Genomic DNA, 14,672 nt, shown 5'->3' with positions numbered 1-14,672 from the left:
AAGTCTGAAGTTATGGTGTTTGGGTTGAAGAAGGCGGACAGTGGTTTAACCGATTTTCTAGGTATATGGGAAACATACGTTCAGCCTAAAATAAGAAATCTAGGTGTAATTTTTGACTCTGTTCTTATGTTTGACCATCAGGTTAAAAATGTGGTTAAAAATTGTTTTTATCAGTTAAGGACTATTGCGAAAATGAAATCTTTCTTGTCTGTTCCTGATCTGGAAACAGTGATTCACGCATTCATCTCCACACGCTTGGATTACTGTAATGCTCTATATGTAGGAATTAGTTAATCTCTTATTTCAAGATTGCAGCTGGTTCAAAACTCTGCAGCGAGGCTCCTTACTGGTAAGTAAGAAAAGAAAAGGGAGCATATTACTCCTGTTTTGAAAAGGCTTCATTGGCTCCCTGTGAAATATCGGATACAGTATAAGAGTTTGATATATGTCTATAAAGCTGTTCACGAGTTGGCCCCGGAATATATCAAGGACTTGGTGCTTATGAACTCTGGTAGATCCCAAAGGTCCTTTAATTGTTTACTGCTCTTTGTACCAAGAACTCGTCTTAAAACTAAAGGGGATCGAGCTTTTTCAGTCGCTGGCCCTAGACTGTGGAATGCTCTTCCCCCTGATATTAGATCTGCACCGTCAGTTGATGTTTTTAAAATTCGTGTGAAAACGTATTTGTATTCTGTTTCTTTTAATTGTTGACTCTGTCATTGCTGTATGTTTTTTCTTGTTTTTAGATGTACAGTCCTTTGGTCTACGTTGTGGTAGAAAGGGCTATATAAATAAATGAGACTTGAGACTTGACATTAGAAAGTCTCGCATTATCCCAAATGACCACATAATTTGCTAAATCATCCCGAAACTGAGATCCCTGTAGAGGGTCTGTAAGAAAGTGAGGAAATGCTGTTTTATGGCCGTATAAAGGGGAATATGAGTTAGCACACCATGCTCTGAAATAGCAGCACACAGTGATATTCCCTGGCAAGTCAACAGTAGTTCAGTGGCGATGGCGTTTCGACCGTGTCTTCTGATTTTACTCCGGTTAAAGCCAGAGCCGCATCCACGAACATTATGTTGTGAAATGGTTTACTCAACTCCAATTCCATTATACGCTACAACTCAGAACACACAAAATTAGCTTTATGAATTACATGCATTAATTTTAGATGAGATACAGTTATATTACATGTTCTTTCTCTTCTACGGCCATTGAAAATGTGTACAGGTCATGCTTGCTGTTCTATATATCACTAAAATGTTGCTGTAAAGTAGTTACTGTATGCACAGATGTTTTACTTGTGCAAACTGGTGCTCCTGCACTTTCGAATGGCACTCTGTACAGCTGTTTAATTAATGCTCCTGTGGGGGGTTTTCAGCACCCAGTCGATAGTTGATGATGTTAACAGACTGGATGTTTTCAAAGACATTGTTGTCTTCTATAATCAATGACACTTTGTATGTCCCTTAGGCTAATGGCATTGTTTACTTTGCTCTGACCATGGTGCAAATTGCCTCCTGTTGCTGCCACAAAAATTACATCTCAGTAGTCTCACAAGATAGTACGTGACAGTCTGTATATATACAGACTATGTATATATCACTGTTTATTTTTATTTTTAAAGGTCCCTTTAGGGGCTCCGTAGGCTCAGTGAACTCTGTTTTATAAATGGATATACTACGGGGCTGTTGAATGCTTGAATCTGATTGGTTGATGTACGTTCTGAGGTGTGCCATTATTTTCAGGGAAGCGCATGGATAAAGTAGTTCCAGGCAGGTTTTGATCGCGTTATAGTTCCATATCACTTCGCCAAACGATTGCAGTGATTTCAAATGTCCTTACAGCAGAAGAACTAAACGCCACTGACCAGTAAAATAAATATGGTAAACAGTAGGATAAAAATGACACTATTTCCATGTTTTTGCCACAAAATACAGTTTTATTATGTACAGAATGCAATTATTCTCTTACGTTCACACACACATATAGTAAGGACACACACTCGCACAGATCTTGTTGTCTGCACTGCTCTGATGATTTTAACAGTAAAACATTTTAGAAACTTAAAAGCTTAATGACATTTCTCACTAGCGAGGTAATAACGGCACTGTTCTTGAAGCAGATAAACTTACAGATTCGCTATTAGTAGTAGAGATGCTGCTGCCGAACACTATTGAGAGACACACAGACTTGAGGTAATTTATACACGCTCTCTAAAACGCTCTAAAATTACGTTTTGGGATTAGCAATGGAGGCGTGTGATGAGATGCGCAAGAAATGAGTCCCACACACACAAGAGCGTTATGTCTTGAAATATATAATCTGAACAATGTTTAGAGGTATGGTGACCATAGTATACGCGGAATAATTGACTCTGGGCCGTTCAATTATTAGTAAATAATCATGCAAGGGATTCTGGATTCGTGTCTTTCCTGTTGTTTTTCAATGTAGAGCTCAGAGTATTTAATCCTTCAAATTCAGAATAAGATGGGTAGATATGTATTCAATAATAAGGTACACACAATATGTTTCTATATTTTACTTGAAAAAAAATCTGTTTTCATACAAGCTACAAATATTGCACTTATCGAAAAAGCAACTTATCTGATCGATTAGCCAGCCTGCGCGTTATCTGTGTTATTCTCCGCCCGTTCGGCAGGTGGCGCTGTCAGCCGGTCACGCGCACCCCTTGTTTTGAAGAGAAATAGTTTTTTTGTCCACACCTCCACGTGGTTGAGTCGTACGATCGCAAAGCGTGTATTGAAAAGGATAATTTAAAAAAAATTCACAGTCTTATTATTTCGGTCAAGAGGAAAGCAAGTCAGCAGTGAGCCATGGATGATATAGAGGCTGATGATTCTTCAGTGGAAGAAAGGACAAATCGGGAACTGCTTGAAAAGCCCATCAACTTACACTTTTATAAGAACGATAAAGGTGATGTTCTGGAGATATCATATTCACTTGTTGTTTATGTGGTAAAAGCAGCTCAATCCCATTGATTTTATTTGTTTTCTTGTGCAGGTGTTCACACTGAGGTCTTCTTCGCCAAGTCGAACAGAAAGTGTCTGAAGCGGATCAGAGACGCGATGCTGCTTCATAACTGGCAGGAGGCTGCGGTTTATTACAACTCTTACATTCAGACACTGGAGGCCAGGAATAGCATTACAGTGCATCCGATGTCTTCTGAGGTACAACAGCCCTTTAAACTCGGTCAAGTCCACTTATAAGCTGCTTACAGTGCTAAGAGACATGTTATGAATGCAATAATACTTCCATTTTCTTCCTTTGATGAAACTTTACATATGTATTGTGTCATAACTGTCAAATCAACCAAATTTAGGAAACTTTGGCAGTTCAAATTTCTGATTTTGTTCATATTTTCTCTGAATAAAGACAAACATAAAGTGATGAACCCCCAAATATTAAATGGCATGTCTGTATATTTACTGAATAATCCACTATTTTGTAAATGGGGTTAAAATGACAGTTTTCAAAAGTGATTTGGTGCCATATTATAGGGGGGTAAAAAATTTATTTAGAAAGACGGCAATCACGGCATCATCCTTACTTCTTTTATACATGGGGATTGGTAGGTCTGTTATTTAAATCTGTTTACTTTTACAATCTTAGTTGCATTAGAAGTAATGATGCTGCCATCTTTCTAAAGTCATTTTTACCCCCCTGTAATTTGGCTCCAAATCTCATGATAACATTTTAATTTTGACCCCATCTACAAAAAAGTAGATTACTTAGTAAATATACATTCATGACATGCAATATTTAGGCTTTCTTCTTCAAATTTTTTAGCCTGGGACCTTGATTTGACACTGAATGACCGTATTGTGACACTATTCATTGCATCCGTAGCCTGTCACATAATGTTGTTTCTATGCAACAAACAGATTTAATTAATTCCTCATAACCTACACAAAAATTAATCTCACTTAGCATGTTTTAAATTGAAGTTTACCCACTAACAATTGTGAATCATATTGTTGATGGTTTAAAATTAGTGCCCAGGTTATAGTTAGATGGAAAGATTGATTGATAGACTAATCCCATGAGGATAATTATTAAAAAATGTTTGTTTAACTAATTTCTGACTGGAGTATTTTGTCTTTTTAAAGGGATATTAAAAATCTCGTTGGATAGAAATGTCGGGTGTTTTAATGGTTTCATAGAAAATTACAAAATCATTAAAATAAATAAATTAACATGAAAACTGCCGAAGTTCACTAACTAACAACCAACAATGGTGAATTATATTTTTGATTAGTTGAAATTAATGTTTTCTTTTATTGGTTTATTTAGTCATCCTTTGCCATATTATGAGCATCACTTGTTGCCATATCTATTTTTGTTCAATATTATTTAATTAAATGCAATTCATTAAGACACTGTTTTGTCTGCCAGAGAGGCACTGTTAAGTATAAAGGCATTGGAGGCTTGCTTTTTTAGGCAATACATTTTTTTTATCATAAAACCATGAAATTATCTTTGGCCTGACTTGTTTATTTGTTTGTATATTTTCCTGCTGGATCCTCCTATTTAGTTTTTTTTGCTGTCGTTGTGTGTGTGTGTGTGTGCGCTACTGTACGGATGAAGTGTTTCTCTGCTGACTGCATACTTCTGTCTTTTAGATCTTGTGGAGAATAGGCACAGAAATTCTGCGTCATCTCCCTAACGCCACCGCTGAAGATTTCAACGCTGTATATGAACAGTTGAAAAACAATGGAGTCAAAAACTTCCCAAAGGTATGCATTGCATTAAGAAGCCCAAACCTCCCCTTTACAACATTTACACTGCATTCAATGCATGCATTTTAATCAGTATGTCATGTGAATGTTGTAGATCTGTTTGGAGCATTGCTTTCATCTCTTATTAAACGGGGAGACGGAGGAAGCCAAGCGGCAGCTGACCATCGGAGAGAGCTGGAGATATGGCAGCTTCTCGATTGCTCAGGGCGACACCAAAAAACTCATCCGTGCCTACTGTGGTTTCCTAGATTACTTGAACTGGTGTGAGAAGAAGTCCTCTACAGCTGGAACCGGTAGGAAGATATTTTATCGGAGCTATGTTGAACAATTAACTGACAATAAAAAATGGGTCTTCCTAGCATCTATATTTAATGATGAAACAAGTGTTCCCATTCAATCAGTCACGTTCAACGTTAAGTTGATACTGCCATACTGGGTTCTTGCCACCTTTGAGTGGAAAAATGAGCCAATGAGATTTGCATGGCAAGCCACTCTTACCCGGAAATACGGGTATATACGGCTCGCACTCATTCATTCGTACTTTGCTTCCGAGCCGAGTGGGCTTGTACGGCAATCCCTCTCTGCCTTTGACAACATTTCCATTTTAAAAGAGCTTTTCAAGAGGAGATCTCTCCTGTTGGCGTGCATTCAGTGGTTATACCCTAATTATATGATATAATATTAATAAGTTTCATTTATATAGTGCTTTTCCCAAGCTCAAAGCGCCTTACAATTAATAAACATAAATACATAAAAAAACAGGACAAAAAAACAAAAAACAATATACACATCAAACACCACAGATGATCATGGAATCGGCGTCAGATGCAGAGGCCAGGATGATAAATACACAAATATCTCACGTCTCCAACACTCGTATCAGTTTAGTGCCTATGGCACTTTCCATAGCCACCCCCAATATGTCAATATCGATGTAACGTCGAACGTGACTGACTGAACGGGAACGTCTCGGTTACTGATGTAACCCTCGTTGCGTCCCCCGCTGAACATGAATGAGTGAGTGCGAGCCAGCCTTATATACCCATATGTCCGGGTAGGACTGGCTCTGCATGCTAACCTCACTGGCCAATATCCCTTGGCTCGTTTTGTTTCCACTCGAAGTTCCACTCCCAGACGAGACCCCAATATGTCAGTTTTGACATAACGTCTCCGTTCCGTCCTGAATATTTGAATATTTTTAAAGGGGACCCTAATATGCCCTTTTTCAAAGTCTTGATTTTGTTTTTGGGTTCTACTAGAATAGGTTTTCTTGCTTGAATGTTCAAACACATTATTTGAGATTGTTGCAGCTCCTCTCCTCAGTAACGCTCTGTTTACTTCCCGTCTCTATGAAGCTCCTCCTTTCAAAAAGCACAGTGTGCTCTGATTGGTTGGCTGGATCAGTGTGTTGTGATTGGTCAAGCACTTTGAGTGTGTTTTGGGAAATGTCCCGCCCCTTACCATAACCGTGAGTTTCAACACACTACTAACTAACTCAACCAGGCCCCGCCCCTTTGTTCTACGTATTTAAATTAGGAATATTATGACGTGTTCGTTCTCTGAAGAAAACTCAAGACTACAATGGAGGCGTTTCATGGAGTTCAGAAACACTGACACTGATATAGAGAATAACTCCCACTGGAGGGACTTTGGACATTTTCAGAGCTTTCGCCAACATTACACACTAAAAAAAGCTGAACATGTCAAAAAGTATCATAGATCCTCTTTAAAATGTAATTTATTTCTTCAGAAATCATTCTAATATGCTGATTTGCTGCTCAAGAAACATTTCTGATTATTATCATTGTTGAAAATGGTTGTGCTGCTTCATATTTCTGTGGAAACCGTGATACTTTTAATTTTTGAAAATACTTTGAATAGAAAGTTCAAAATAACAGCATTTACTTGAAACAGAAATGTATGTAACATTACAAATGTCTGATCAGTTTAATGCATTCTTGTCCATGTTTCTGGTGTCAGATGAGGCGAGCAGAAACCACGAGATGCACAGCTACTTCAGATATGCTTCTGTGACCCTGAAGGACGTCATCAGTCAGCCTGGAGTCTGGGACCCTTTTGTGTTGAGTTACATTAATGTGAGACACTATCTTACCGTGTGCGATTTGACGATTTTCTGTTTAAAGGCAACAATTCTGTCGTCATTTACTCAAACTTGTGATGTTCAAAACTCTGGAACACACAAACAAGCTTCATAAAAATAAACAATATATTCCAAGTCTTCTTAGGTCATGTGATGTATTTTTGTGTGAGAAGCAGACTGAAAAAAGTCGTGTTTTAATTAAATGTATATGCACAAATTAGATTTTGTGAGTGCATAACGACTTACATTTCAGTCTATTTGCTATTATATTATTTAGAAGACTTGGAATATAATCCACAAGTCATATGGACTATTTTAATATTGTTATTTGCTTCTGTTTCTTCACAATGTACATACGTTTGGGATTTTTCTTTCTCTTCTGCTCACCAAGGCTGCATTTATTTGATCAAAAATACAGTAAAAACAGCTATTTAAAATAACTGTAGATGTATATATATAAAATATAATTTATTCCTGTGAACAAAGCTGGATTTTCAGCATCATTTCTCCAGTCTTCAGTGTCACATGATCCTTTATGAATCACTCTAATATTTATTTATTTGATAATAATGTGAAATAGAAATATTTTGTAACTTTCTAAATGTCTTTGCTGTCACTTGATCAGTTTAATGTGTCCTTGCTGAATAAAACTATTCTTTATAAAAAAAAAAAATTATGGTGCTACTGACCCCAAACTTGTAAACAGGAAGTAAGACAGTAACTCGTACAGGTTTGGATTGATAAAGTTGTCTTTGCATTCTCTAATGTTGTCTATGTGTGTCATCCGCTGCAGATGCTGGAGTTTTACAACGATGAGGACGGCGCTCTGCAGATTCTGGAGAATTACGCTTACAACAAGGATTTCCCAATCAATCCCAATGCTCATGTGTACCTGTACCAGTTCCTCAAGAGACACAACTTCCCAGATGACAGACTCATCGGTTCATTAAGGGTATGCAATGGTTCTGCCAATCAGATATAAAGTTATTTAATGATTAAAATGATTCATTTATTCTGGTTTCTGTCGCTCAGATTCTGCAGTCTTTAGTCGCGAGTCATGAACTGATGCTGGATCTCTGCTCTCTCCTGGTGAGCAGCAGTACGTATGAAAACTAGACATTTTTAATGGTTTTTAACATGTTGCTGTGGTTATAAGGATGTTCTGGGTTGCTCAAGGGGTGTTTATTTGCTAGTTTCATCACCCACCAGTAACTGAAATGTAAAACAGCCTTGATTTAAATCAGGTTTATGCTTCTTTTTTTCAGCACTCATGAGCGATCTAGAAGAAGCTCTCACCGTTTCAATGGACCTTCTGGAGTTTTCCAGTTGGAAATGTGACATGAAGGCTTGGTCCTGTCTTCTGAACATTATCAAGTTACTCAAGCAGAAGTAAGTTTTGGTACATGAGAAAAGCATCTAATATACATTACTAAAAGTAGCTTTAGAAAGAAAAAAAAATTGATCTAACAGAATTTATTACACAAACTTTTAGGCTTCAACGTCCTATACCTATACATGTCTACATGTTTTCACTTCTTCTTGAATCTGACTCTGGTTTTGACATAAAAGGCTAAAAGTTTTTGAAATTTTCAGTGCATGTGTGTGTGAGGTAATCGAAGCTGCTAACACACACACACACACAAAGCTCTTGAAGCTCCGCCCCCTGTGCCGGGAGCAGCAGCTCATTTGCATTTAAAGGGACAGACACAAAACGGTGTTTCTGCTCACCCTCAAAAAGTGACACTTTAACATGCGATATAAAAATATCTGTGGGGTATTTTGAGCTAAAACTTCACATACACACTCTGGGGACATCAGAGACTTATTTGACATCTTGTGAAAAGGGCATTATAGCACCACTTTAAGTTAAGCAATTTTCCAAGTTTTTTTTTCTTTGTGTTTTATAAAATGAGTAATTGGAGGCGCTCAAGGCATGTTCGTCTTGATTGGTTTTCTCTGAAGAGTTATACGTGGCTGTTAAAAGCGAAAGTATAAGAGTGACGCACGTTCATGCGTTTTACCATGAAATGAGTTGTCTTTATTAAAATAAACACATTAGTGATGTATATCTCATCCACCCGCGATTAATTGGAATTCTATTTTTTTTATTACATGGCCCACCCGAGCCGTGTATTATCTGCAGATATAACCACATCACTAATACACATATTATTCACGAGAGCTTGATTAAACTCGAGGAGAGTGCCAAGCACAAGAAATGCCGGGACGAGCGTGTGGCAAAGAATTCAGGATATTAACATTTTAGTTCTGATGCTCCTAACTTTCTGAAGTTCAAAGCGCCAGTGCTCAAACAGCAACATTACATACTATTGAAAGATGAACATGTGGAAAATCTCTAATGTTTCTTCTGATGTTGATTTATATTCATTAGAAAGCGCAAGGACGTTGTACTGACGGAATGGGCCGCCAGACGATCGCTGTGGTTCTCCTTCCACTTCAGAATCCATTTCGCCAGGATAGACGTGGTGGAGAACGTCAGTCTTCTGCAGATCAAGAGTGACGTGTTAAAGGCTCTAGGTGAACGCTGTAAGTACATGATTGTCTTTTTACAGATGAAATGATCAAGTTTCCATTCAGTGTCCTCCGTAGAACCAGAACAGAAACCTTTGGGTCTCAGCTTATGTGTGGAGTCTGTAGTGTGTGTTCAGACCATTCCTGACGTGTTTCCTGAACATTTTGTTTTCTGTTCACAGTTTTAGAGTACAGAAGATACACTGCAAACCTGAAGAGAAAATCTGAAAGTAAAGCAGAGGAATGCCCAGTCAGGGAGAAGAAGGAAAGGAAGGTGAAGACGGAAAGGATGGAGAAGGAAGAAGAGAAGAAAAAGATGAAGACCAAGAAGTCCAAGTAAAATATATAATAAACATGTCAAATTTGGATGTTTTCTAGATTTGTACCAGACAACGTTATAGTTGTCCATGTTATGACACAAGACTCTTTCTTTATATACTGTGTATCTGCTCATGTTGAGCTTCACTTTCAATTAAAATAATGGAAATGCAGTGAACTTGATGTCAGTCTTGATTGTGACCAGCAGGGGGAGCAAATGCAGCGTTTCTGAAGACGTGTGTAATTTAATTTATTTAAAAAATATATATAAATGTTTATAAATTATATATATTGGTGTTATTTTGGGCAGAAAATGTGTATGTATTAGGACGTAAACACAAGTTACTTGTATCAACACAACATTTTAAGTTAACAGTACATTACCTGACTAATTAATTTATAGTTTAAGATATGTTTTATAGAATTAAAAAGTAGTGTTGATATTTCAATTAGTTTTATTATATTTACAAGGTTTATATTTGGTTGCAAGTCACCAAAATGACATCTCAATAAAAAAAGTTACTGTACATGTAACATTTCTACTGTGTAATTTTAATTATTCTTCATCTTTGCTCTTTTATTCCCTGTATGATCTTCAAAAGAGATTGTGCAGATCTAATATTCGGTCTCTTTAATCGCTCAACCATAGATGAAAGGCAAGAAACGCACTTTCTGTCTGTAAGAGCTGAAGTTGCTCGACTTGTTGTATAAAAATAGCTGGAGCTCAGACTCAGACAGATGGATGTGATGATTCCACGCTTTGTGTTAGAAGCGGTGAGCATCTCGTCATGTGCAGAAGGTTTCGTGCGTTGCTCATCATGGCCATCTGAACACTTATGCTGAGCAAGATGTTAATGCTTTGTTCAAGCAGACGAACTCTCACAGAAGGCAAGGCAAGGCAAGGCAAGGCAAGGCAAGTTTATTTATATAGCACATTTCATACACAGTGGTAATTCAAAGTGCTTTACATAGAAGAAATAAAAATAAAAATAATTACATAGATAATAAAAGAAATAAGAATAATTAAAACAGTTTGGAAAATAAAATACAGTGCAAACAGTCGGACGAACAGTGGCACAGTGCTCATTCAGTAAATGCAAAGCTAAACAGTGGTAATTCAAAGTGCTTTACATAGAAGAAATTAAAATAATCAAAAGAAAAAAGAATAATTAAAACCGTGTCTGAGATGGAAGTGATTGAGCAGGTTTGCGGTGCCACTGGACCTACAATCCAGGGACGTCCTCTGCTGGGGTGGTGTACCACACCAGTATTGCCCCACTGGGCCCCCACAGAGCACGTTTCACTTTTGCTGTTTTAAACAAACAGCGAACCTCTATACTCTCCGTAGTATAGATAATCTTCACTCGCCTCGTCGGAGTGAAGCTCTCCCGTTCCCCTTCAAAATCTCTTCCAATCAGACAGCCCTGATAATTAATAATCACCCCTATCTGAGATGGAAGCGATTGAGCAGGTTTGCGGTGCCACTGGACCTAATCCAGGGACGTCCTCTGCTGGGGTGGTGTACCACACCAGTATTGCCCCACTGGGCCCCCACAGAGCACGTTTCACTTTTGCTGTTTTAAACAAACAGCGAACCTCTATACTCTCCATAGTATAGCTAATCTTCACTCGCCTCGTCGGAGTGAAGCTCTCCCGTTCCCCTTCAAAATCTCTTCCAATCAGACAGCCCTGATAATTAATAATCACCCCTATCTGAGATGGAAGCGATTGAGCAGGTTTGCGGTGCCACTGGACCTAATCCAGGGACGTCCTCTGCTGGGGTGGTGTACCACACCAGTATTGCCCCACTGGGCCCCCACAGAGCACGTTTCACTTTTGCTGTTTTAAACAAACAGCGAACCTCTATACTCTCCATAGTATAGCTAATCTTCACTCGCCTCGTCGGAGTGAAGCTCTCCCGTTCCCCTTCAAAATCTCTTCCAATCAGACAGCCCTAAAAATTAATAAAATCTTCCTGAATCACAGTTTGGAAAAGAAAAAAAAAAAAAAAAAATACAGTGCAAACAGTCGGACGTATTTTATATCGACCGGTAGCTATTATAGATCTTTCTTTTAAAAGGATCTTCTTACGACTTGCATGCATCAACTTTCTTTTCTCTTTCAATCTTCTTACCATCTATCAACTTTCTATTCTCTTTCAATCTTCTTACGACTTGCCATCTATCAACTTTCTATTCTCTTTCAATCTTCTTACGACTTGCCATCTATCAACTTTCTATTCTCTTTCAATCTTCTTACGACTTGCCATCTATCAACTTCCTTTTCTCTTTCAATCTTCTTACGACTTGCCATCTATCAACTTCCTTTTCTCTTTCAATCTTCTTACGACTTCCCTGTATCAACTTTCTATTCTCTTTCAATCTTCTTACGACTTGCCATCTATCAACTTCCTTTTCTCTTTCAATCTTCTTACGACTTCCCTGTATCAACTTTCTATTCTCTTTCAATCTTCTTTAATTCTTTAATTCTATCAACTTTCTATTCTCTTTCAATCTTCTTACGACTTCCCTGTATCAACTTTCTTTTTTCTTTCATTTACTTGCACATTCTTTTCACTTTCCTTAGCCCAGCATTCACATTCTTAGCTCTTTCTCAGACTAAAACTTTAATATCGAACAGTGGCACAATGCTCATTCAGTAAATGCAAAGCTAAACAGAAGTGTTTTGAGTCTGGATTTGAATGTGGCTACTGTAGGAGCACACCTGATCTCTTCTGGAAGCTGGTTCCAGCTGCGGCTGGCATAATAGCTAAAAGCGGACTCTCCTTGCTTTGAGTGAACCCTTGGTATTTCTAGTTGATGTGATCCTAATGATCTCAGTGATCTGTTGGGTTTATATTCAGTGAGCATATCTGCAATGTATTTAGGACCTAGGCCATTAAATGATTTATATACCAGTAATACTACTTTAAAATCAATCCTAAATGTGACTGGAAGCCAGTGTAAAGACCTGAGGACTGGTGTGATGTGTTCAAATTTTCTGGTTCTGCTTAGGATCCTGGCGGCAGCGTTCTGTACGAGCTGCAACTGTCTTATGGTCTTTTTGGGAAGGCCAGTAAGGAGTCCATTACAATAATCCACCCTGCTGGTGATGAAAGCATGCACAAGTTTTTCTAAGTCCTGACTGGAAACAAAGCATCTAATTCTTGCAATATTTTTCAGATGATAATATGCTGATTTGGTTATTGTTTTGACATGACTACTGAAGCTAAGGTCTGACTCTAGAGACACACCAAGATTCCTGACTTGATTTTTAGTTGTTTGACCTCTAGAGTGGAGGTATGCGTTCACCTTGAGAACTTCATCTTTGTTTCCAAACGCAATGACTTCAGTTTTGTCTTTGTTTAACTGAAGAAAGTTTTGGCACATCCAGCTGTTTACTTCATCAATGCATTGGAACAGGGAGTCAATGGGGCTGTAATCGTTTGGCGATAGGGCTAAGTAGATCTGTGTGTCGTCTGCATAGCTGTGGTAAGAGATTTGGTTCTTTCTCATTATTTGGCTCATTGGAAGCATGTACAGGTTGAATAGGAGTGGCGCAAGAATTGAGCCTTGAGGAACTCCGCATGTCATGGATGTCCACTCAGACTTATGGTCTCCTATACTCACATAGTAACCTCTCTCTTCTAAGTATGACCTGAACCATTTTAGGACTATCCCAGAAAGACCCACCCAGTTTTCCAGCCTGTCAAGAAGTATGTTGTGATCGACAGTGTCAAAAGCAGCACTGAGGTCGAGTAGCACCAACACTGATAATTTGCCTGTATCAGTATTTAAGCGAATATCGTTAATTATCTTTATGAGCGCTGTCTCTGTGCTGTGATGCGATCGGAAACCAGATTGAAAATTGTCAAAGTATCCATTCGAGCTTAAGAATTTGTTCAGCTGATTGAAAACAACTTTTTCAATGATCTTGCCAATGAAAGGAAGATTTGAGATCGGTCTATAATTGCTTAATATAGTCTTATCCATATTACTCTTTTTCAGGAGGGGTTTGACAACTGCAGTTTTCAGGGAGTTTGGAAAACTTCCAGAGAGAAGTGAGGCATTTACCACTTCTAGCAGATCTGCTTCTAAGCTGTTTAACACACTTTTGAAGAAAGATGTGGGAAGAGCGTCAAGGGCGCAGGTTGATGTTTTAAGGTGCTGTACGGTTTCTTCTAAAATTTTGCCATCAATTTCTTTGAAATCAGACATAGTAACTACTTTCTCAGGTTGTGGTCTGATCTGTCTGACCCCAGTGCAACTCAAGGATGTGCTGATCACCTTTCTGATATTATTGATTTTCTCAGAGAAGAAAGAAGCGAACTCACTGCACTTGCTGTCTGAGAGCATTTCACTGGGAATCTGGCTCGGGGGGTTTGTCAGTCTCTCTACAGTAGCAAAAAGAGTGCGTGTGTTGTTTAAGTTGCTGTTAATAATATTTGAGAAGAAAGTCTGTCTAGCTTTGCCTAATTCCATATTGAAAGCATGGATGGTGTCTTTGTAGATGTTATAGTGGACTACAAGTTTTGTCTTCCGCCACATGCGCTCTGCTTTTCTGCATTGTCTTTTCATATTTTGCACTGCTGTTGAGTTTCTCCAAGGTGCTTTTTGTCTACCACTCTTCCTGACTTTCACAGGAGCAATATCATCAATTACACTTTTAACTTTTGAGTTAAAAGAATCAAAGAGAAAATCAACAGAGTCAGCAGATATGCTTGGTGTTAAAGATATAGCCTTCATAAATAGTACACTAGTGTTCTCATTTAAGCATCTCTTTTTGACAGACACAGATCTAGCTTCAATGGCAGGAGAGATCAATATATCAAAGAAAATACAGAAATGATCAGACAGTGCTACATCCTTAATAACAATCGATGAAATGTTTAGACCCTTACTGATAAGTAAATCTAGAGTGTGTCCACGATTGTGTGTCGGTCCATGTACATGCTGAG

At 38.2% G+C, this 14,672-nt stretch overlaps 1 protein-coding gene across 1 annotated transcript; it reads left to right on the top strand.

Moving 5' to 3' along the window:
* Positions 1-2,238: 2,238 nt before the first annotated feature.
* On the top strand, positions 2,239-10,246 carry LOC307012648 (TATA box-binding protein-associated factor RNA polymerase I subunit A-like). The gene is made up of 10 exons (XM_079639553.1): positions 2,239-2,941; positions 3,029-3,195; positions 4,648-4,761; positions 4,859-5,057; positions 6,745-6,860; positions 7,659-7,817; positions 7,898-7,964; positions 8,131-8,254; positions 9,258-9,412; positions 9,580-10,246. The coding sequence occupies exons 1-10, from the start codon at positions 2,842-2,844 to the stop codon at positions 9,735-9,737; spliced, it is 1,359 nt and encodes a 452-aa protein (XP_079495679.1). The 5' UTR covers positions 2,239-2,841; the 3' UTR covers positions 9,738-10,246.
* The last annotated feature ends 4,426 nt before the right edge of the window (positions 10,247-14,672 follow it).

The sequence above is a fragment of the Phoxinus phoxinus genome, assembly GCF_949152265.1.
Source record: "Phoxinus phoxinus genome assembly, chromosome: 16".
NCBI classification, from domain to species: domain Eukaryota; kingdom Metazoa; phylum Chordata; class Actinopteri; order Cypriniformes; family Leuciscidae; genus Phoxinus; species Phoxinus phoxinus.
Note: the sequence above shows the minus strand (reverse complement) of the source record. Positions and strands in the feature narration are given on the sequence as shown.